General features: G+C 35.7%; 1 protein-coding gene across 3 annotated transcripts in view; it reads right to left on the minus strand.

The window, feature by feature from the left end:
* Positions 1 to 22,176, minus strand: part of LOC118202015 (uncharacterized) — a 56,297-nt gene that overhangs the window by 13,467 nt on the left and 20,654 nt on the right. For all 3 annotated transcript variants that reach the window (XM_035374191.2, XM_035374179.2, XM_035374185.2), the window contains 2 exons: positions 10,587 to 10,692; positions 8,329 to 8,448 (listed from right to left, as the gene is read on the minus strand). In XM_035374191.2, coding sequence (XP_035230082.1) covers positions 8,329 to 8,448; positions 10,587 to 10,692 — 226 coding nt within the window. The remainder of the gene's footprint in view (positions 1 to 8,328; positions 8,449 to 10,586; positions 10,693 to 22,176) is intronic.

Genomic DNA, 22,176 nt, shown 5'->3' on the forward strand with positions numbered 1-22,176 from the left:
TATAACCAAAGCATCCACATAAATATAGAGAATAATTAAAGCCTAGATCCTATAACTTCAGATGGCATTTATTTAAAAATAATCTTGCAAAATGAATTAATTTGCTAGAAGCATTAAAAATACATTAAACAAGTACTAAAATGGAAGCTCCATGGCTATGCCGTTAAACTACAAACTAAGCCCACTAACAAACATTTAAAAGATATTTCAAATAGCAGATAAATTCCTAAAATTTCTTTAAAAATTTCTATTCCCTAATAAATCTTGAATTGTATGTAAAACAGAATTCTAATAGTAATATTTATCATGTGCATGATTTTCACAAGTATACACAACTTCCATAAAATTCCTTATGCGGCGTTAATTTTTACATTCGTGGTAGTAGATGCATATTTCCGACAACAAAAATGATTTAAATTAGAAACTAGTTATGTTTTGGCCTCTCTAATTTAAAATATTCTGCTTGAGAAAAATTACGATATCCAATTTCTATATGGCTTCTGGGCTCTATCCAGCTACATATAGTAAGACATCAGTTGTTCATATATTTATTCTAAAAAATAAAATATGAAGTTTGACACAAATACGACAAAAATTGTTCACGAAATTTCAATTCAAAATTGGAGATTATATTTAGGGGACGCAGACAAATAAATGAGCAAATTGTTTGCATTTATACATATGTAAAAATACACTGTTAAATTTGCAACACCAGGAAGGAATGATCTGACGAACGTTAAAAATTACATGAAAAGAAGAAGAGGTTGGGATATGGAAATGATTAGTATTTCAGCATAATTAGACGCCGCAAGAGGGAAAAACGACATCTGAAGCACTACACAAAAGAAAAATTGTGTAGTAATTTCTCATTCGGAAAGCGCTTTGTAAGATTGGACTTTGCTCAAAATATCGTGTTATGCCTCGAATAATAAGAAGAAATGCTTACCAGCAAGTGTTGGAATTTGGTAAAGGCCTATCGAGAGTGTAAATTATCGTTCCGTGATATCGCCCGTCGCACTGGTCGATATTTCTAACTATTGTCATGCGAATATGGAATCAATGGGCTGCTGAGGGTCATACTGAGCAGCATGCAGGATCTCTACGCCCTCCCATAATTAACGCCCGAGAGGGCAGACATATTGTGAGGTCAGCCCTGCAAAACCGTACACCACATCACGGACCATTAGTAAGGAAATGGCCATGTTTGTAGCACGCCCAGTGTCCGCTCGTACGGTGCGTCTACGTAAGCAGCAGCGTGGACTATCAGCACAGCGATCACATACTTCGGCTTCCCTTAACAATGCAGCATAGAGAAGAGAGACGGCGACACTGGTGCGCCGAATGCCAAAGCTGGATACAGGAGTGGCATAATGTCAGTTCTGGTTTTTCATTTGTAAAATGAAATTTTCAGTTCCGGTTCTGCGTGCAGTACTCTGATGGCAGTATACGTGTCCGGAGGCTCCGAGGAGACCGCACGTCTCCTGCTTGCATTGGATATCGACATACGGGTCCTGCACCTGTGTGATAGTTGGGCAGCCATTGGGTACATGACATGCACATCTCTATTCAAATCGAAGGTAATTTGAACGTAGATCGGCACCTGACATCTTACATCCAGTGGTTGTGCCCTATCTTCGAGGCTTGCCAAACACCATTTTTAAACAAGATAATGCAAGACCATATGTTGCACGTTCTGACCATTCTCGATACACAGGGTATTCGACCACATGGTCTTCAGATCTGTCACTTATTGAAAACCTCTGGTAATGGGTTGCTGACAGACTGGTCCACCACTCCTCTCGGTTGATGAAGTGTGGCACAGACTTGAAGCGGCATAGAATTACACTCTTAGACTAAAAAAAAAAAAAAAAAAAAAAAAAAAAAAAAAAGGACGCACCGAGAAGATATAAAGCAAATTGGACACGCATTTCGACGGAAAATGCAAAATTTTACATTTTGGCTGCCAATGAATGTGAATGAACGGTTGTCGCTACAGCGCATCTGATCTGCGAAACTAGCAGGTTATTTAAGAGGAGAAATTACGATTCCAGGTGATAGATTCTTCACGAATTTCATTCCGTGTACTCTGGTAGACAGTAACTATGCCTCGCATACTCATGCGCGAACGATATGCGCAGATGTCAGAATTTGAGAGAGAAAACTTTTACAAAACTGCATTAAAATTAAAAAATTTCAAAACTTTAATTTTTGCGTAATTTAAAACATTTTTTGAAATCAAAACTGAATCAAAATTATATGTCTACGATCAATGGTTTGAAAATGAAGATCGAATAAAGAATTTTACGGACTCGATGTTAATTCAGTGCAGTCATCATTTGTTAATGCTTGAGATAATTGAAAATTTACGAAAAAAAAAATTAAAGATTCAAAAGGTAAGTTACACGGATAATGAAAATCATAAAATTCTCTTACTAAGACAATTGGAATGGGACAGAGAGGCATTTATAAAAATTTAACATCAAAATTTTCTTTAATACGTTTTTTGTACGGGTATATTTTTTATACCTTCTTGTTGCAAAACATCATCTGCATTTATACATTACTTATACATGCACTTATATTACAAATATTTAAAGACTGTGTCCAAAACCTCTGCAATAAACAATAAAAGCAATACATGCATTTGTTAATAACTGCACATAACAGCGCTACAGAACCCAGAATTTACGACCGATGTGCAAAACCATATCAAAATAACAACAGGAAAATACAGAGACCAAAGAAACCGCAAATATTAATTTTGTACATTTAATGAATTTTGTACATAAAATGATATTCTGTTTCTGATAATTATACTTGAAACATTTAAAAACAGACCATAAAAAACGTATTTATAACATAAAAACCAAACCATTTCGTATATTCACTTAAAATCCCAAAATATAAAATTCATTGATCAAGTACGAAATATAAAAATTTACTCAGGATGCAAAAGACACATAAAGAGGGACGAACGATACATGAGAAACATGGGGCGACGATATGCAACGCATTATATTAAGGCGGTTGAGAGACAAGACACCGCGATAATTCATCAGCAGCTCCAAGACCACTCAAAGCATAAGCTGATGAGTGTTATAAACTGGCCAGCCCCAAAATAAATGTACACTAGCTTGCTCTATAACTGATTTACTGGTACTATATAATTAAATAAGTGAGCTGTTACATCATACAAAATAATACAAAATAATACGTACATACAGCGTGATTCAAAACTCAGCTACACTATTTATTCCACGAACCATTACAGGAATGTACACTAATGGTTGAGCATATGTTACGGCTAAAAGGCGCTTGCCTTTTGGGGAACACGGACATCATGATCGTCAAAAAGACATGCAATATCCGAATTTAATCTAAAATTCCTCAGGAACATAGTAATGCAGTTAGTTTTTCGATATTTGATATAATGATAGAAGATAACGACTTACATAAATGACATAAATGGGTTGTTAAAAAGCTGTTATTTCTTCATTATAAGTGATCCGCGTCACTGGAAGTCTAGCCCACCAGCCGCTAAACATTGGTAGTTCGGTTCGGGGTTCGAATCCCGGTGAACGGACTGGCTGCATGGGTGTTTTCGTGGTTTTCCTCATCTGTAACGTGTATACAAGAAAGTTTCCCTTAGAATTTCCTTCACGAAAGCATCCCTCTCCTTAGGCAGATAGCCCTTGAGTGCTTTGCCGTATTTAAATATACCATGCCATACCAATGAAAGTCTAGGCGAAATAAGATCGTCCATATGACAAAGGTGAAGGAAACTACCTTGTTATTGTTGGTGAGTTTTAACAATATTTCCCCAACAGAAGTAACATTATTCTAATTTGGTGTTGGTGTATCTAATTATGGAAAAGCACACGAGGGCTATCTGCATAAGGGGAGGGATGCCTTCGTGGAGGACTGGCTCGTATACACGTTACACATGGGGAAAACCACGAAAACATCCATGCAGCCAGCCCGTTCGCGAGATTCGAACCTCGAACCGAACTACCAATGTTCAGCGACTTTACCGCTCGACCGCTGGTGGGCCTTATTCTAATTTGAAAGAGATAAGTATTAAAACAAAATCAGTAGAATGGGAACTGTGCATGACAAGCACCGCAATGGACGAACATGTCCACAAACGAAGAAGACAGTGAGACAATTATTTTCAACGTCTATTAACAGTCAAGCTTTAAATTGCTTACTATCCTTTCTTGGTTTTTGTCACATATATTCGCCCAGACAGGAAGGTTATGCAAACTGTAGTAGTTGCACAGAATCGAATTATATTGGAGGTTCTTAATTCTAACTCATGCTGCTGTAGAAAGAGATCTTAGGCCATCATACTTAATTAAGAAGCTTGATTTTATTGGTGAGAATTGTTCGGGTTGGTGAAATTGAGTTTCCGTCCAAGGGATAATTGAATTAAAGTCTAGTTGTTTCTAAAATTTAGTTCAGATGTCTTTTCGGATCTTCCACGATTGATTTCGTAATTTTTTACTTATTACATACAGGGTGGTTATAATTAACGTTCTATCGATATTTTGAAATGGTCATAACAGGAAAACTACCAGGGCAAATGTTATCAAACTTGGTAATAGTATAAAGGAGGCCACGGGAATTTATTTTCTGAGAAAACAAAAGTTCAAAAACTCACCACCAGGGGGAAATAGCACTGTATGCAATATTGTTAAATATGAAGACATCGGTTTAAAATATGTTTAATCGTTTCTGAAACGTGTTACAAAGCAAGTTCAATGTGCCGTCCACCATTTCTCGAAAGCAAGTTGAATCGTATTATTGCATTTTCAACAGCAGCTCTTAGCATATCAGGGGGAATGTTACGGACATGTCGGTGTATCGTAGCTTTCAATTCCGCCAAATTGTTTAGATTATCACCATAAACAGTCTTCATGTCTTAGGGCCGAATTCGGGCTTCAAAAATCATAAATTAGTGATCTGTAAGAAAACTATTTCCGGAAAGTGCACACTTTTGCGAGTGATTTGCAATCTCACATTTTCCGATGGCTAATTTGTGGTTTTAACAGACGGATTTCACCGTTACACGGATGGCGCACACGACTTTTATCACCTTTAACGCCTTGGTAATTTTGTTTAATAAATGGTAATTTTGTTTAGGTCAATGTTTTTTAAGATCAATGTTTTTTAACATGTTAAACCCGTGTAACAAGAGGTTTAATTAGATTCCGACCTTTATTTCGTTAAGAATATTGCACACAGCGCCATTTCCCCCCCTGGTGGTGATTCTTCGAATTCTTTTTTTTTTCCCCGCGGAAAATCAATTCCCATTACCTCCTTTACACGATTACCAGGTTTGATAAAATTTGGTCCTGTAGTTTTCGTTTTATGATCATTTCAAAGCACTTTGAAATGGTCACCAACCACCCTGTATATTGTATATTTTGTGTCTTTAGAAGTAGACCTTTACTTTGCACATTACGCATATTTCAATTTGTGTACTTGCACTGAAATGTTAACAAATTTTCTGTTAATTTAATCTTTCAACCCTGAAATTCTAATTTCTGACAAAGGCCATAATTTTCAGACGCAATTAAGATGCCTCTTCGGCCGTTAGATGTCAGAACAGAAGCTCAGAGAAAGTATAAAGCTGTTATAGCTCATTTTAATGAAGAATCCTCAAAGCAATATGCGTAAGATATCCTTAGAAACGGGTATCAGCTAAAGTTCGATTATACAGGAATACGTACAAATAAATGGCTTCAGTATAATTCAAGCCCCTACAAAGTATTCTGTTCAGCGGTAAGCCTCTTTTTTTTAGAAATGGGGTAAGGTAACAGAAAATAGCACTAATACGCTGTGATTTAAATCCATTATGATTCTACTAAAATTGATGATTAGGGCAAAATCATTGTACGAAGTTTTTTTTACATTTCACAAGAACGATCTAAATTCAATCTTGATTAGTCATTCAACAAGGATCATCTAAATTCAATCTTTTGATTAGTCAATAGTATGCTTGATTAGCTGGAACAAAAAAAAATGAATGGTATGCTTGATTTCATGGAACAAAAAAATAACAGTTTAACACTTTATATAAGTGAACGTCATAAGCCCTTATTACCTCTAACGTAATTCTATCTATAAACTAACTACACTTCTAAGTTGACGAAAATATTCCACCTTTAATTCACATACCAAATGCTTAATTTTCCATTAGGAACATACACTCGTGTGCACAATTAAAAGAATTTGCAAATTACGTCTATTTTTATTAAACGTACTGACCAGGTACTAACTACGCCGCCGAAGAATTGTGCAAATATTCAGAGTTCAATACCTAAGCGTACGTGTGCGTGTCTGCGGAGCTATGCTTGTGGAAGGGATTTTTAAGCACACGAGGAGTTTTCAACGATTTGTGGGCTCGTACTCTTTCATGACATTCGGCGTGTTTCTCGCAAGAGTTAAGTAAATTTTAAGGCATCAGGCAGATCTATATCGGAAAGACCTGTACAAGGCTGACCAAGATCCACAACCATGAATAAGGATCGCTATTTGGCACTTTTAGCGTGGTGCCTCAGGACTGCTACAGCTTCAGAGCTCTCACGTCAGCTGTATGCTGACACTGAAACCCAAGTTTCACGGTCTACAGTTGTTCGAAAGCTTCATGAGATAGGGCTGCATGCCAGAAGATTCGTTGTTTGCGTTCCGCTCACAGCAGCACACAGGCGTTTAGCATAGTACAGACAACATGCGACTTGGACCAAACTTCAGTGGAGCACCATGCTTTTAACAGATGAGTTGAGATTCAGCCCGGACACTGATTCTCGATGTACCTGTTTGACTATAGAGTAGACCATAATAGTTCCAACCTTCCTTCATCATGGAAAAGTATCATTATAGATACCGAGATGTAACGGTTTGGGTAGACATTATTCTGGATGGCTGCAAACCCCGGCATGTGTTTGATAAAGGCTTCCTGACTGATATGAGGTATAAACATGATATTCCCAAGTTATAGCCGTATGTTCGACTTTTGTGGAGCGCAGCTGATCCTCGGTTACTGTAAATGGATGACGAAGCTCGTTCGCATAAGGCTCAGTTGGTCAATGGGTCGAAGATTACGTGGAAAGTGAGGATATTCGGCGCATGGATTGGCCAGCCAGATCGCTTAACTTTCCCCCTATAGAGCATATCTCAGACGCTCTTGGGAGGGCATTCTCATCTCACCATCCCTTTCGAGAACCATCACGGAGCTGAAAATTGTTCTGCTGCAGGAATGAGATCGACTGTCACAGGAACTCCTCAACTGCCTCTTATCCAGTATGCCGTACGCCCACCACTGGCCCAGCGATAAAGTCGTTGAACATTGGTTGTTCTGTCCTAGGTTCGAATCTCGCGAACGGGCTGGCTGCAATTGCGTTTCCATGGTTTTTCCCATATGTAACGTGTATACGAGCCAGTTCCCCTTAGAAAGCCCTCCATGAAGGCATCTCTCCCCTTAGGCGGATAGCCCTTTGAGGCTTTGCCGTAATCGCATAAACCAAACCAAACCAAACCAGTATGGCGTTACGTGCGTGACCTGTCTGGCTGAGAGAGAGGATCAATACCCATATTTCACTCATTTTCAGTTCGATTTCATAACATCGATTTTTGACATCCCTGTACTATCAGCTTTACTGATCATCATGCGTACATAAAATGACTTTTGAATGGTATATTTCTTTCTATGTTATAAATGCATATTCATCTGCGAATTAGTTTTTCAGAAAGTCGACAAAATGTGTAAATTCTCTTAATTTTGCGCACGTTTATACCTAGCAAAATTCAAGATGGCAGCATGGCCGATGTCAAAGCCATTACAACCGGTGCAGTAGCACCGCGCGGCAGAATTTAGGTAGAGCGGAATTTGCAACGGGCAGTGTAAAGCCTAGCGCTGGGCCTGCATAGCATCCATCATGTTCGTACCCTCAACAAGTAGCGCTTTCTATTGAAAATGTAGTTTCGATTGCTGAAATGGTTTACGAAAGAAAACCTTTTGGAAGGCGCTTTCAGATTTTTGAATCCCATTGTATATATAAGAGATGCTTCTCGATAAGAACAATGTTGAGGAAACCCACAGAAGTGCCCTAAACATGCACATTTACAAGAAATAACACATTTATATGAATAAACAGAAATATAAACCATAGTTTCAAATTAAAACCATACATAAAATTAAAAGGTTACAAAACAATATTGAAAATCTTCTTTTTAGTAAGATCAAAAGTGTTTTCGAAATATCACATACTAAGTCATTAAAAACTAAATTTTCATAAAAAAATCATATGAAATTTTGTTTTTTACACTGTTTCTCTATGGCCACCAGTATTGAAAAATACTTGTGAATTCACTTTCAAGTCAGAATCAAGAGCAAGTCGCAGAGCTGGGTAAATTGCACTGCTGTGAGCTATAATTCCATCTAATCTGCAAATAAAAGAAAATCAACTGAATGAAACATATCTAGATATGAACATAAATTGTTAATATCGAAAAATGCGTTCACATTTCGGTGCACATATTAAAGAACTAGCTAGAAGCATTTCACAAATAGGTTTACAAAGCATATATACATGTAGTTTAAGGAGGGTACCAATCAGACATACATGTCATGCTATGAAACGGCAGCGTTAAAAATTTATAAAGTTATTTCGCAACGCATAGATCATCGATTCTCAACTGGTAGTACACGTACCACTGCTGGTACGCAAGAGAAAACTAGGTGGTAAGCAAAGAAACAAAATATTTTTAACAATTAAATTCAAAAATCTCGTGAAGAAAAAGAACGATTGGTAGAAATTTTCAGTGATCGAACTCTAGCTAAAGATTTCCAAAATCACGTACTTGTTAACTTTAGGCTGAACTGAAAAAAAAAAAAAAAAAAAAAAATTTTAAAGGCATTTCAAACAAAGCTAGTAAATTTTTATTCCCTTTCTGCACAACCTATTTGTGTGAACAAAGATTTTCTTCCATGTTATATTTGAAAAAAAAAAAAAATATCAAAAAGTGGATCCTAATTTAGGGTTAAAACCAAGTGGAATATTGATCAGACATAAAGAAATTGATCTCTGTTAAACAGGCCCAAGTTTCACAATAAATTTTAGAAATAAAGTATTTTAACTTAAATTTTTAAAATTAAAAAGGTAACCAATTTTTAATCTAATATTTTTATGTGTGCTTATTTAATACAAATATTCAACAATTGAGAAAATGAAAAATAATCATTGTAAAATGCAGTGGTGGTACTAAAGTTTTCAGTTTTTGTTCACGTGGTTCGCGTTAGTCAAGTCAAAAGGTTAAGAACCGCTGGCATACATCATATAGATATAACTATGCACGATAACATATTCGAGGGTTTCTTAAACTTTTTTCAGTCGCGACCCCTTTCTATGACAGATTTTTTCGCGACCCCTAGGACCCCATAATATTTACAAACATTTTTTAGACCCCCATAAGGATTGTGCAAATCCGACACACGCGTGAGTGAAACTGTCAATTTCTTCACTTGTTACTGTAATATACTATTGCAGTTTTATATCATTAAGTTCAATTTTTAATTTTAAGACATAGAACAATATGAAAAGTAACAGACGAAATGACAGCGTCACGTGCAAAGCAAGGAAAATGAACGTTTATATAAGAAAAAGAATGCGTCAAAAAGTCGTTTTTTTTTTTTTTTTTTTTTTTGTCTGTATTACCTTATCTTTATCTATTTTCAGATACATTGTGTAAAAATATTTGGTAATTGTAAAATTATTATACTAAGTTAAAGAAATATCAAAACTGCTAAAAATTTTGGCGACTCCCTGCTGTAGGTCCCACGACCCACAGTTTAAGAAACCCTGACATATTCCATTCAGAATGCGTGTGCTTCCGAAAGCTCAAAGACTACGATACGCTAAATGTTTACAAACTTCGCCCACAGTGCTTATTTTCATTTCCATTCAGAAACGTGATCAAAAACTGAACAATATTTGATGTATTTACCAGAAATGATCTCATATACTTTTCATTCTACAGGGCTTGATATATCACGGGGGGTACGAAGTGGATTCGCGATCACTCAGATTTAAAAAATAGAGATATAACTGTTTTAAATGCCTACCTTATCATTCTATTATACCCAGTAAAGATAAGATCGTTGAAAGGATTTAAAGACGTCTTGTACGGCACGATGATAAAACTATCAACATGGGTAGAGGGCTAAAATGCATTCATTATACATAACGATCATTACTTTCGGTTAAATGCGGCTGGAATTATGTTTACATTACACGATGACAACATTTAACTGCTGGTTAAATTAATCAATAAGGGTTAAATTAATCAAAAGAGAAAATACACATGTATATATATCTCACTTGGAATTGACAAGAAAAGAAATAGAGATTCAATTCTTTAATGAAATAACTTGATAAATTGTTTGTATATAATTAAAATATATTTATGCTTCAGAAACCTTATAAATTACTCAATATGTGCAAGTATGCTTGGATAAGTAACAACAATACACCATAGCAAATATTACATTAAAAAAATACGTTACACAAACAGAAAAAACTTACTCAGATACATCCAGGGCTTTCAAAAAGTCTTTAAAAACTTGGGTTTTCTCTTCAACAGAATGTCGAAAAAGTTCTTTCTTGTGTTTTCCAGATAAATATAATGTTGCTAAAGTAAAATGGAAGATGTTAATTAGAACAGTAGATTTATGAATATTTTACTACAACTGATTAGTTTTCACATAATGAAAGTAAATCTGAAACTACTTTTTCACATTTTAAAATGGCGCCTTATAAAAAGTTTTCTAACAATCATACCTAACAGCGTATTCCGTAAGTAACATAGGCGTCACAACTTGGGATTTGACTGAACTTAAGCACCGCACCTCCTATCAGCTACCGATCTATCCTTGAACTAGCTAAACGGAAACCAGCTTTGGATAGTTTCTTATTAAATGGATGATTATCCAAACAAAGCTTTTAATGAATACAATTATTTTGAATAATATAAGCATCTATTAATTATTTTTTTACTCCGTCATTTTTATCGATACAATCCTGAATATAAAATATGATTGTTTTATATATGAGAACCGATTTATGATTACTAGACTGCCCTCTCTCATGAAATTTACACCAGATAGCATCTATAATCTGAACTATGTTTTATTTACGCTAATTTTTATACAGACAACTATGGAGAAAAATGAAAAGTTAGTTTTTATACAGATTACGGGCAAAGATGAAAAAGTTAGTTTCAAAGTCTCATTAATACTACAATATTTTTTTTTAAAGCTTAGCCTCTGATTTAAATATGCTTGAACAGTAAAGAAGTGAAAATACCGGGAACTCATTTGGGGGCAGAGTTGACCGAAATGCTGATAATGGAAGACCAAAGTTCAGTAATCTGAGAATAAGATAGCCCATAATATTTATAATTTTGTTACTTCCCACCTGTCGAGAAACGTTTACTCCATACGAATAGTGTATTGAGAACCATTACGAAATCATCCAGTAACTACTACAACACAGGCAGAATACTTTCTGGTTAAGAGGCTTTATGTATTTGAATCTATTTGAATCTCATTCTGATACTTTATTGGCCTTTTTATTTCACCTGAAGACAAAGTGATCTTTTTTTAATTAAAATAATCTTTTTCAGTTAGCAATTCTTTGCCAATCACTCAAGGCACAGTTTTCTTTTACTAAGAGCTAAATATAAACGGAAAATGTACACGGTGATTATAATTAAAGTTGCGATTTTAAAGAGCTGTAACTTTAAAACTACTTGTCAGAATGACTTGATATTTTACTAGAACAATCGTGGGATAAGGGAATTTGTTTGGAGAAGGAAAAAATAGTTTCCAATATATGCCGATAGATGGCGCTGCCAGGGTTCATATTGCTGTTGGTATGCAAATTACTAAGACATAACATGCGCACTGCAGGCATGGCTAAGATAAAAATGCAGAGAACTAACGACACACATAATGTTTTGCCTGAGTGCTTCATCATGATTCTGATGAAGGACCGTGCTCTTCTCCTGAAGCTTTTCTATTAGAATGGTGACTATGAGTTAACAGCTATCAGGAAGTTCCGGACATTAAAAGGCATAAAATCTGGCCCAATGATCACATATGGCCTGCGGAAAATGATAGACAAATTCGAAGAGACCGGTTCATTTGACGTGAAACGAGGTAGAGGACGAAAACCAGTTTCGGCGGCGACAGTGGAAAATGTAGCCAAAAACAGACAAACAGTGATGCTGAAATCAACAATGCACGGGGAACTGGCCGAACGTTGGATATGTCTATCAGCACAGTGCGTACAGTCTTGCGGAACATCTTGCGCTGTTACCCATATAACTCACGTGCATCAGTTGCTACCTGCTGACCTGGAAACGCGTGAATCGTTTGCGCTACAATTTCTTGCCCAGATGGAAGTGGATATTGAATAAACCTTGGAACATTCTGTGATTTGACGAAGCTCATTTCCATTTGCAAGGTTTTCTAAATACCCAAAATTGCAGGATATGGACGACCGAGAATCCGTTCCCGCTGCAGCCATTACCTCTTCACTCTGAAGAGGTCGCTGTATGGTGCGTAATACCACCAGCGTTTGTCGTCGGTCCGTTCTTCTTCCAGGAGATCACACCTGCGGATTCCGTTACCTGCGCCGTTACTGGTAAGCGGTATGAAGCACTTCTGCGTAACCATGTTCTTCCGGCACTTCAGCAACGTCAATGTGTGGATCGCACAATATTCATGCAAAAGGGCGTTCCTCCGCCCATTGCTAGTCGTGTGAATCAGTCGCTGATCACTCATTTCGGAGATGATAGAATCATAAGCCGCCATTTTCCAACAGCGTGGCCGCCTAGCTCTCCCTACTTAAGCCCGTGTGACGTTTGGCTCCAAGGATATCTGAAGAATGTTGTTTACAGTAGGCGGATTGCGAATCTGGTCGATCTGAAGGCAAGCATCACACACCATGTTCATAGCATCAGCACAGGTACCCTCCGATTTATTGTGGAACATGCAATTTTACGCTTCCAGTTAGCAACGGCGCAAGGAGGAGAGCATATCGAACAACTTATACGTTAATCATCCCTAAGGTGTTTGTTTCGTGAAGCTTCTATTCTCACTATCGCTGTTTGCTCTGTAAATATGTTTTCTTGTCTTTCCGATAATAAAATTGTCGTAAACCTTTAGAGTTTATTGTTTCCTTTCGGCTATACATCCTCAACAACAATGTGGACACTAACAGCGCCATCTATCGAAAAATTTTGGAACTTTTTTTTTCCTTCACTAAACAAAATTCCATTATCTCAGGATTGTTCTGGTAAAATATCAAGTCATTCTGATCTGTAGTTTTAAAGTTAGAGCGTTTCGAAATCCCAACTTTAATTATAATCACCCTGTACAGAAATTCCTCTAACGAAAATGAATCTGCAGGAATTTCAATTTTTGTCAGATATAATGTATCGGAATATCTTCCTTTATACCAGAGAATGAATGAATGAAACTGTTAAACGTTAGCTTTTTTTGAGGAAAGGTTTGATAACAAGTTTTCATGGTTTTACTAATGTGTAATGAGAATACGATCCAGCTTCCCTTAGAAAGTCCTAAAAGAAGGCATCCATCCTAAGGTAGATAGAATCCACGTGAATACTCGGGCTGAAATGTAGAGCTTAAGGTTTATTGCATATATAATGACTGCATGCCCCAAGAAATATACATACATACATATGCTTGTATACTTGGCAGCATACAGTCATTATATACTGCAGTATAACAATTTGTTTTTTTAAACAAAAATATCCCAACATTATTTCCGCACAATATGCAGCTCAAAAATAAGTCAATTATTAGACAAAAAAGAAAGAAATTAAGAACCTAATTTACAAAGACATGAAAGAAAAATTAAAACCAGTAAAATTCCAAAATTTTATTCTCCTCCCCCTCCCCCCAGAAAAATTAAAACCAGTAAAATCCTCAAAATTCCGAACATAAAAACATCAATTATAGTTTTCAAACCAGAAGAAGTTCCAAAAGCAACAGAAATATATAAAAATAATATAAATAGGAAGAGGAATACAAGCAAAATCTGATTTAACGTTATCAAGAGAAGGTAGATCAGATTCAATTGAATCCCTCCCCCAAGACAACCATTGCGTTCCTTGTGATCACCCCAAATTAGTGAACGAATCATCTTAAATTATTTAATTATAATAGTTTCATCCTAAAATTCTGAACGCCTTCCCGAAGCAATAGCTCTTCATTCATAAGAAATAAAAATGTACAAAAACAATTCCACATGATATGAATTCAATTTAAAAAAGTAAAAGAAAAATAGATACTATATAGTGATATTAAAATTCAAATTAAAATGTAATAATTACAAAGTAAATAACAATTAACAGAGAACCATAATTTTTTAACTCACCGCTGTTAGAACAAAGGAACAAAAGACAGCAATACAAAACGCAAGAGTAGATGCTAATGGTTGCTTCTTTGTCGCCATTGGGCGAAACAAATTGGCGATGGAAAGTCTGAAATCTCCCCAAAGTTCATTTCCCTACTTTTCGATTTCAAAAAGCATGTGATGCAAGGAGAAGAAAGGGGGGAAGAAACAAATGCTAGAAAAGAATAAAACTTCCACATCATGACTACCTAGAATAAAGTAGGCCCCCTGTCGCTAAAAGTACAGTCAAGTAAAAGTCCACTGTATCATATATATATAAATTACAGTAAGACCCCGCTTAACGCTGTTTCGTTTAGCGCTGTTTCGGTTTAGCGCTCTTTTATTTCAACCCGGGGATTCCACGAAATCGCTCGCAGCATACGGGTTGGTGTTGGTGTATTTAATTATGGCAAAGCACACGAGGACTATCTGCCTAAGGGGAGGGATGCCTTTCGTGGAGGACTTTCTAAGGGAAACTGGCTCGTATGCACGTTACACATGGGGAAAACCACGAAAACGCCCATGCAGCCAGCCCGTTCGCGGGATTCGAACCTCGGACCGAACTACCAGTGTTCAGCGACTTTACCGCTCGGCCGCTGGTGGGCCGCAGCATACGGGGATTCCCCAAAATATTATGCAGCGATAGGTTTCAAATACACATCCGAAAGAGTGTACTTGTATTTCTTGTTTGGTGCGGTATTGTACAGACATATTTTGAAGGGGTAAATGTGGAAGATATCGAAGAAATAATTCAAGAAGCAGCGGCTAGTCTTTCTAATGATGAGCTCAAGGAATTAACTGAACAAGAAGAAAACAAAAATGTTGACAGCAGTGATTCAGAAGAAGAGCAAAAAGAACTTTCGATGGCGTTTGTAAAAAGGAGTTTGTCTACCATAACTGAAATAATGGATCAATTCATTGAAAATGATCCGAATTTTGACAGGAGCTCAAAAGTAAGGCGTGGTGTTAGAGATGCTCTATCCGTTTATGAAGAACTTTTAAGAGAACAACGCAAAAGAAAAAGGCAAACAACATTAGATGCTTTTGTCACAAAAAGGCAGAACACTGAAAACGCGGAAGGCTAACTAAATATGACTGACTGAGAATTTTATTTGTTTTTTTTTAAGAATATTCGTTTTGTTATTTATATTTTGTTTTTATTTTTGCAAGAAATAATAATGTGGTATTAATTTGGGCTTTAAGAAATAAATGTTTGGTTTTATTTTTATTAAAAAAACATACTTTTTAAATTTAATACCTAACCAATTTCCTAGCCATCTTCCCCTAACCCCAATATTTACATGTAAAGATAGCCTCGTTTAGCGCTGTTTCGCATTACGCTCTACTTTGATCGAACGTATCCCCCGCGTTAAGCGGGGTCTTACTGTACACTATAAAACCCTTTAAAACATCCTTCATTATCCTTTTCTTATTTGAGCTTTCAGATAAAAAAAAATGCATTACTTTAAATAATTTTGGTACAGTGTAGACCACTGCAGCTTTTTTAAGTAGACTGTTGACGAAGTTAATTGGAATTTAATTTTCTTGTACAATTTTGTTAAGAATTTCTTGCTATTTTCGTTCAATTTTTGTGCATATATATTTGTTTTAAGTAATCTGATTAAAAACTGTATTTGCAATAACTTTTTTAGAGATGTTTGTGTTCCAATTTATAAGTTTAATTATGGAAAAATTGAATTCTCTTCTGTTATCAAAAAGTCTTACTTCCTTAAGAGTATAAATGCTAAGATTCAGATAACCTACAATAAATTTATTTTTATTGTTCTTTTTAAGTTTTAAACAGTTGGGGTAGATGTCTCAAATTTCAATAAATTATTGTTGAATGTAATATATCATTAATATATCTGAATGTATGAAAAAAATTATTGTAATCGTTTTCAGAAAGATGTTTAAGAAACTTAAATTCTCTAGAAAATAAACAGAGTTTATATGAGTGAGTTGAATAAGAACTCACGGAAGACGACAGCCCCCTCCATAAGGGATTATAACTATACCCCATAGTCAGTAAATCAAAGCTATGAAATCTATTTTTAATTCAGATTCAAAACAGAGTATGGTTATCACTCCACATACTTAAGTACTTTCAGGAGATTTATTTAAGTTACTTAACAGCTAACTTTATTTTGAAACAACCTTTCCTATTGATCTCGCTTTCAACCCACGCATTCTTTTTAGAATGTAAATGAATTAGCGCGCGTATATTAAAATGTGGTAGAAAGAAGTTAGTATTTAAGGGGTATCAGCAACCCCTATACCGACAATGTTAAACTGGCCATTTTCGATGTACCTTTTTCAAAATCTGCTGTAGATACACGCTTGAAATTTTTTGTGTAAAAAAAGTATACCTATCTGATTATACTGAAATGAGCTTTTGAAAAATTTTGAATTTTTGAGTAATTTACGGGATATTTTGTTAGGCATAATAAAATTTAGCACTTTTCTCACACAATTAAAAAAATTTTTTTTTCCAAGTTTATCACAAAAAGCTCATTTCAGTAAATATTAGGAAACCTAATAAATAAGCCATAAAGTTTTAGATATCTGTGAGCAGCAGTTCCTGAGAAAAGGTACATCGAGTATAAAAAAATCACGTTTGGAGAAAAACGCGTTTTTATATAAAAATACTCATTGATCAAAGCAGTCGATGACGAATTAAAACTAGATTTTTTACAGTTCTAATTTTCATACAGATTAAATAATAGTATTTTTAGAAAGATAAAAGCGTAGATAATTTGAAAATGCAAAAATCCGAAATCACACTTTTTTGAAGATTTTGGGGTTCCAACACTCCTTAAGAGAAGGTTTTGGAATGTGAATTTAAATCCCTGCCTGCTAAAGGCCACGCAATGATCTTAAATTTACTGGCGATTAGATTTCTGAGGCGTTGAGCGCTTATAGCAATTAGGCTTGTTTACCCCGACTTTTACAGATCAGAGCCTGTCTACGCGTTAAGCAACCTGTGAAAAGCCGTTAGGGTAACTTAATTTTATTCTGTTTTACGTTACTAGTTACATTTTGAGTTAAGCCAAAAGTGTTGGCTTTTGTAAGCACGAGCCGGTGCCATTTGTAAATAATATTGAGTTAACAAAGGGCTCTTAACATCCTTCTTCTTGAACTCGTCGTACTTAAGACGTAATAAGACTTACGGATAATTCCTTACACAATCTGTTAATGTCTAGTTAATTTATGATCGCTAAGAATACCAGACGTAATGTTGGCGCCTGTACAATAAGAACTATGTCACGGGAAACTTCAACATTTATGATTCCCTCAACTTTGCAAGACTCATCGGCCACAGTTAATCCAGTGGAGGGATTTGGATTTACTGTTCGCCTGTTGAGACGCTATGAAGGCAACATCAAATTCTAATGGGAAGACCTCAGTCTAACGAAGCACAGACAGTTATGCCTGGCAGAGAGAGCTACAACTTCGAAAATTTTAAAATTGCTGAAATTTTATAAATTAATTGCTAAATTCTTTTGCTGAAATTTTCAACAAATAAATTTTAATTCTGTCAATTATTTAAGCTAAAACTGGCATATAACCCTCTTTCTATCAATAAAATATACTACAACACAGGCACAGTTAACAATGTACAATACGGTAATAATATATTATAATTAATATTTAATTATTAGTTCGTACAACACAGTTAATAATATAACCAGTTTTGTTATATCAAGAGAAACGTTTCAATTACTTCATTCACATAATATAACATCCAGGAAAATAAACGAGATCACTGCCAGTTTCACGCGCCACAACGTCTCTCATTTATCTTCTAAATTAAAACAACAATACATAGAATTTTTTGTTACGTTTGTTAAGTTAATGCTTAGATGTATTTTTTGTTCGTAATCCTTTAAAACAGCAAACACAGAAAATGACGATATTTAAATACAGATCATGAATTAGTAAACCTCTGATACTTTAGATGCCGCCACAAATACAGCTTTTTCTTTCAAATACAAAATATATTACATAATTCATGCCATAATAAAATCCTTAATGATAAGTAGCTTAAAATCTGAAGCATTTTGAAACTCGTGATTTTCTACAACGAGTTGCTTATTTAACAGGAAGTTTAAACTGAACAATTTCTCGAACTGCCAAACAGGAACAGTTAATGAACAGGTTGGTAAGGAAGTAAACCAAACGTGACGAGAATAACTACGCAACTGTTCCAGATTAATGAATGAAGTAAAGGTGTTTCCATAATTTTGAAAATACATTTTCAATGGTAAATTTTTTGGTACTTTTAATGCATCTGATAATTAATAAGATTAATTAACATCTTCGAAGATATTAATCTGAAATTCGATTTTGGCGGGAGGAAAGCTTATTTCAGACACAAAAGAAAGCCGCCGTTCAGCATGCTCTTAAACGTTTTCTTGTTTAAATCAACATATTGCCATATATTAATATTGTTATGCAAGACAAGTGTTTAAGAAATAGCACAAAATCTAGAGATTCAATTAGAAGTTTTATTTCATTTTATTTATTTATTTATATTACTTTTCTCAGTGTAAAATGGTATTAACCACTTGCGCTAAAAAGACGTGCCACGCACGTCGAGATGCTTTTGTCTCAAACCGAGCGCATAAATGAAAATAACGTGGTGTGCACGTCGCCTAACAATAAGATTGTTTATTTCTCGAGTTACAGCTCTGGATTGCACTCGCAGAAGCGGGCCCACCAGCGGCCGAGCGGTAAAGTCACTGAACACTGGTAGTTCGGTCCGAGGTTCGAATCCCGCGAACGGGCTGGCTGCATGGGCGTTTTCGTGGTTTTCCCCATGTGTAACGTGTATACGAGCCAGTTTCCCTTAGAAAGTCCTCCACGAAGGCATGCCACTCCTTAGGCAGATGGCCCTCGAGGCTTTGCCATAATCACACACATGCACTCGCAGACGCGGAGCAGCGTAAATGAGACACTTTACCGCTTGTTATATTGTAGCGCACGGCACCGCAACCGTGAAGTTTAGTCGTAGCGCAAGTGGTTAAATAAAACATCGAATACATAACATTAAGCTACTAGAAAAATAAAGTTATATTTGCTGTTCATTGAATTTTCGACTTTGATTTGCAAACTCATAATGGTAAAGTATGCAGATGTTTATCACCTTTCGGCTAGTGGCTGGTTAAAGTGAATATAGAAAAGCGCACGATAGATATCTATCTGCCTTAAGGAGGATATGTTTGTGGACTTTCTACGAGAAACCGAGCTCGTGCACATATTACACATGAAGAAAACTTCATGCAGGTATCCCACTCGCCGGAAACCAAACTTGGGGCGAACTATCAGTGTTCAGCAATTTTATCTACTCAGCGACTGATGGGCCTTTACTTTAGAAGAGGAGCCGAGCCTTCGTAAGTAAATTTTTAAGGGAAACTGACTCGTATTTATATTAAATATGGGAATAACAAAAAATACCTCCTGCAGTCAGTTGCTTTTATAACTTACATAATAATTGAACAAAATAAAAAATATGAGTTATTTTGGAAATAAAAATTCTTGTTAAAATGAGAAAGAAGGGTTACTGCTTCCCATTTTCGGAGAAAACCGCATCCGATTAAAACAGGACATAGTGGCCAAATTTCACGGTATAAGATACTTTAGTTAACTTCAGAATTGTACCAATGCGTTGCTTATCGATGCAACAAAGAAAGTTATTTAAAATAATGTGTGGTTTTTTAACAATTGTTTTATATCTTTCGATTTATACAGTAAGGAGAAATACCTTATAGCAGTTTATGTCCAGGAAAGAAATGCAGAAATAAATACTCTAGCTTTTGACCTGAAATTCTTCATGCTACTGATTTGTATATCTTGAACAACATTTTCGAAAACGTTATAATTATGCTAAAAGTGAAATCTAAAAAATTTTTATTTAGACATTAGGCATTTTTGGAAGCAGGAGAAGTGAAAAATGAGCAATGCCTTCGCCGGGAATCGAACCACGTACCTCTGGAAATACACGCTCAGCGTGCAGGCCACCACACCACGAAGGCATGCCAAAAAGGCGGAAGAAATACCTTATCTACCACACTTTTTAAAAGGCGACAGGGGTTTTTAGGGAACCTAATCACCAAATCCTGGGTGGGGAGAATCATCATCCGCCACTCTTTTAGTTCGGGCGCCATTGTAGAGGCATTAGGTATTTTTCGGAAGCAGGAGAAATAAAAAATGAGCAATGCCTTCGCCGGAAATCGAACCGCGGACCTCTGGAAATACGCGTTCAGCGTGCAGACCACCGCACCACGAAGGCATGCCAAGCAGGCCGGGAGAAATACCTTATAGCAGTTTATGTCCAGGAAAGAAATGCAGAAATAAATACTCTAGCTTTTGACCTGAAATTCTTCATGCTACTGATTTGTATATCTTGAACAACATTTTCGAAAACGTTATAATTATGCTAAAAGTGAAATCTAAAAAATTTTTATTATGACAATATATTTTGTTTATAAAATGTAATTCTTAGCCTCGCGATAAAAAAAAATTTTGAGAAAAAAAGGGGTTTCAGCTCTTAATTGCAACAATTTCTGATTTATATTTTATCTTGAAAAACCTATTTCGCATCTGCAACAATCTCATAAAGTGCCATAAAAGAGATTTTATATGATGCGTAATTCAAATACGCATCTGTCATTATTCCAGAGGAAGCGAGATTTAATTAGTGTAAAATTCTATCTCGCCCATAAAAATCAAAATTGTTTTACAATTTAACATCTTTCCTTGATATTTTTTTATATCTTTCCTGAATAACAATTTGTTACGTAACTCGAACAATTTATGTCTTAGCTTATGTTACGCAGAGCTAGCATAATAGGCTTCGAAATATATAAAGAAATTATTAAACTTTTCTGCATTAGCTAGGCCAGGGGTTCCCAACCCTAGCCCACGATAAACGATCGGCGGGAACCACGGCACCCGCCGATCGTTTAACGTGTGCCCGCCGCTGTGCGATCAGAATAAAATTGTTTTAGTTTTTAATAAAAATTCTATGTGAAGGTTTTCTCCTTTATAATGAAACAGAAATTGCATCCAATACAGATACTATCACCAAGCAAAATGCAACCGATCTCTTTTTTTTTTTTTTTATGTTGGATGTATATGATATTCAATGGTTCAGATAACTCTATCCAACTATAAATTCACCTTGAAAAAGCAAATGGTGCCCTCCGTCCAACAGATATTCTAGAATGTGCTATTAAGGCCAAAAAGGTTGGGGACCGCTGAGCTAGGCGATTCGAATAAAATCTAAGAAATAAAATAAAATAAACGGCTTCATGACGAAGCAGAATATTAATTTCTCCAGAATATGGAGTGAATGTCACGGTCTGAAACCGGCGAAATTACAGTTGTTTTCTAGACTGCGACGTAAATATAAATCTTGGAATTTAATGCTTCGCTAGCATTTCATATCAGACAATTAATACTTTCATCAACAGTACATTTTCAATTACGTTAATACATCCATGTATTTTAATAACATTTACAAATAGCTATCTGATATTCAATGGTTCAGGTTATTTTACGTGCATCACGAATATGAAAAGACGTTTAATCACTACTCAAAATTGTAATTCACTTGAGATAAATAAACAATGTTTTCTTTTTTTTCCTTTAGCATTCATATAGTAATTTACTGCACACTAAAGAACAGTAATTT

Source organism: Stegodyphus dumicola, chromosome X1, assembly GCF_044657685.1.
Source record: "Stegodyphus dumicola isolate Sdum_Otavi_A_Nest chromosome X1, ASM4465768v1".
NCBI lineage: Eukaryota > Metazoa > Arthropoda > Arachnida > Araneae > Eresidae > Stegodyphus > Stegodyphus dumicola.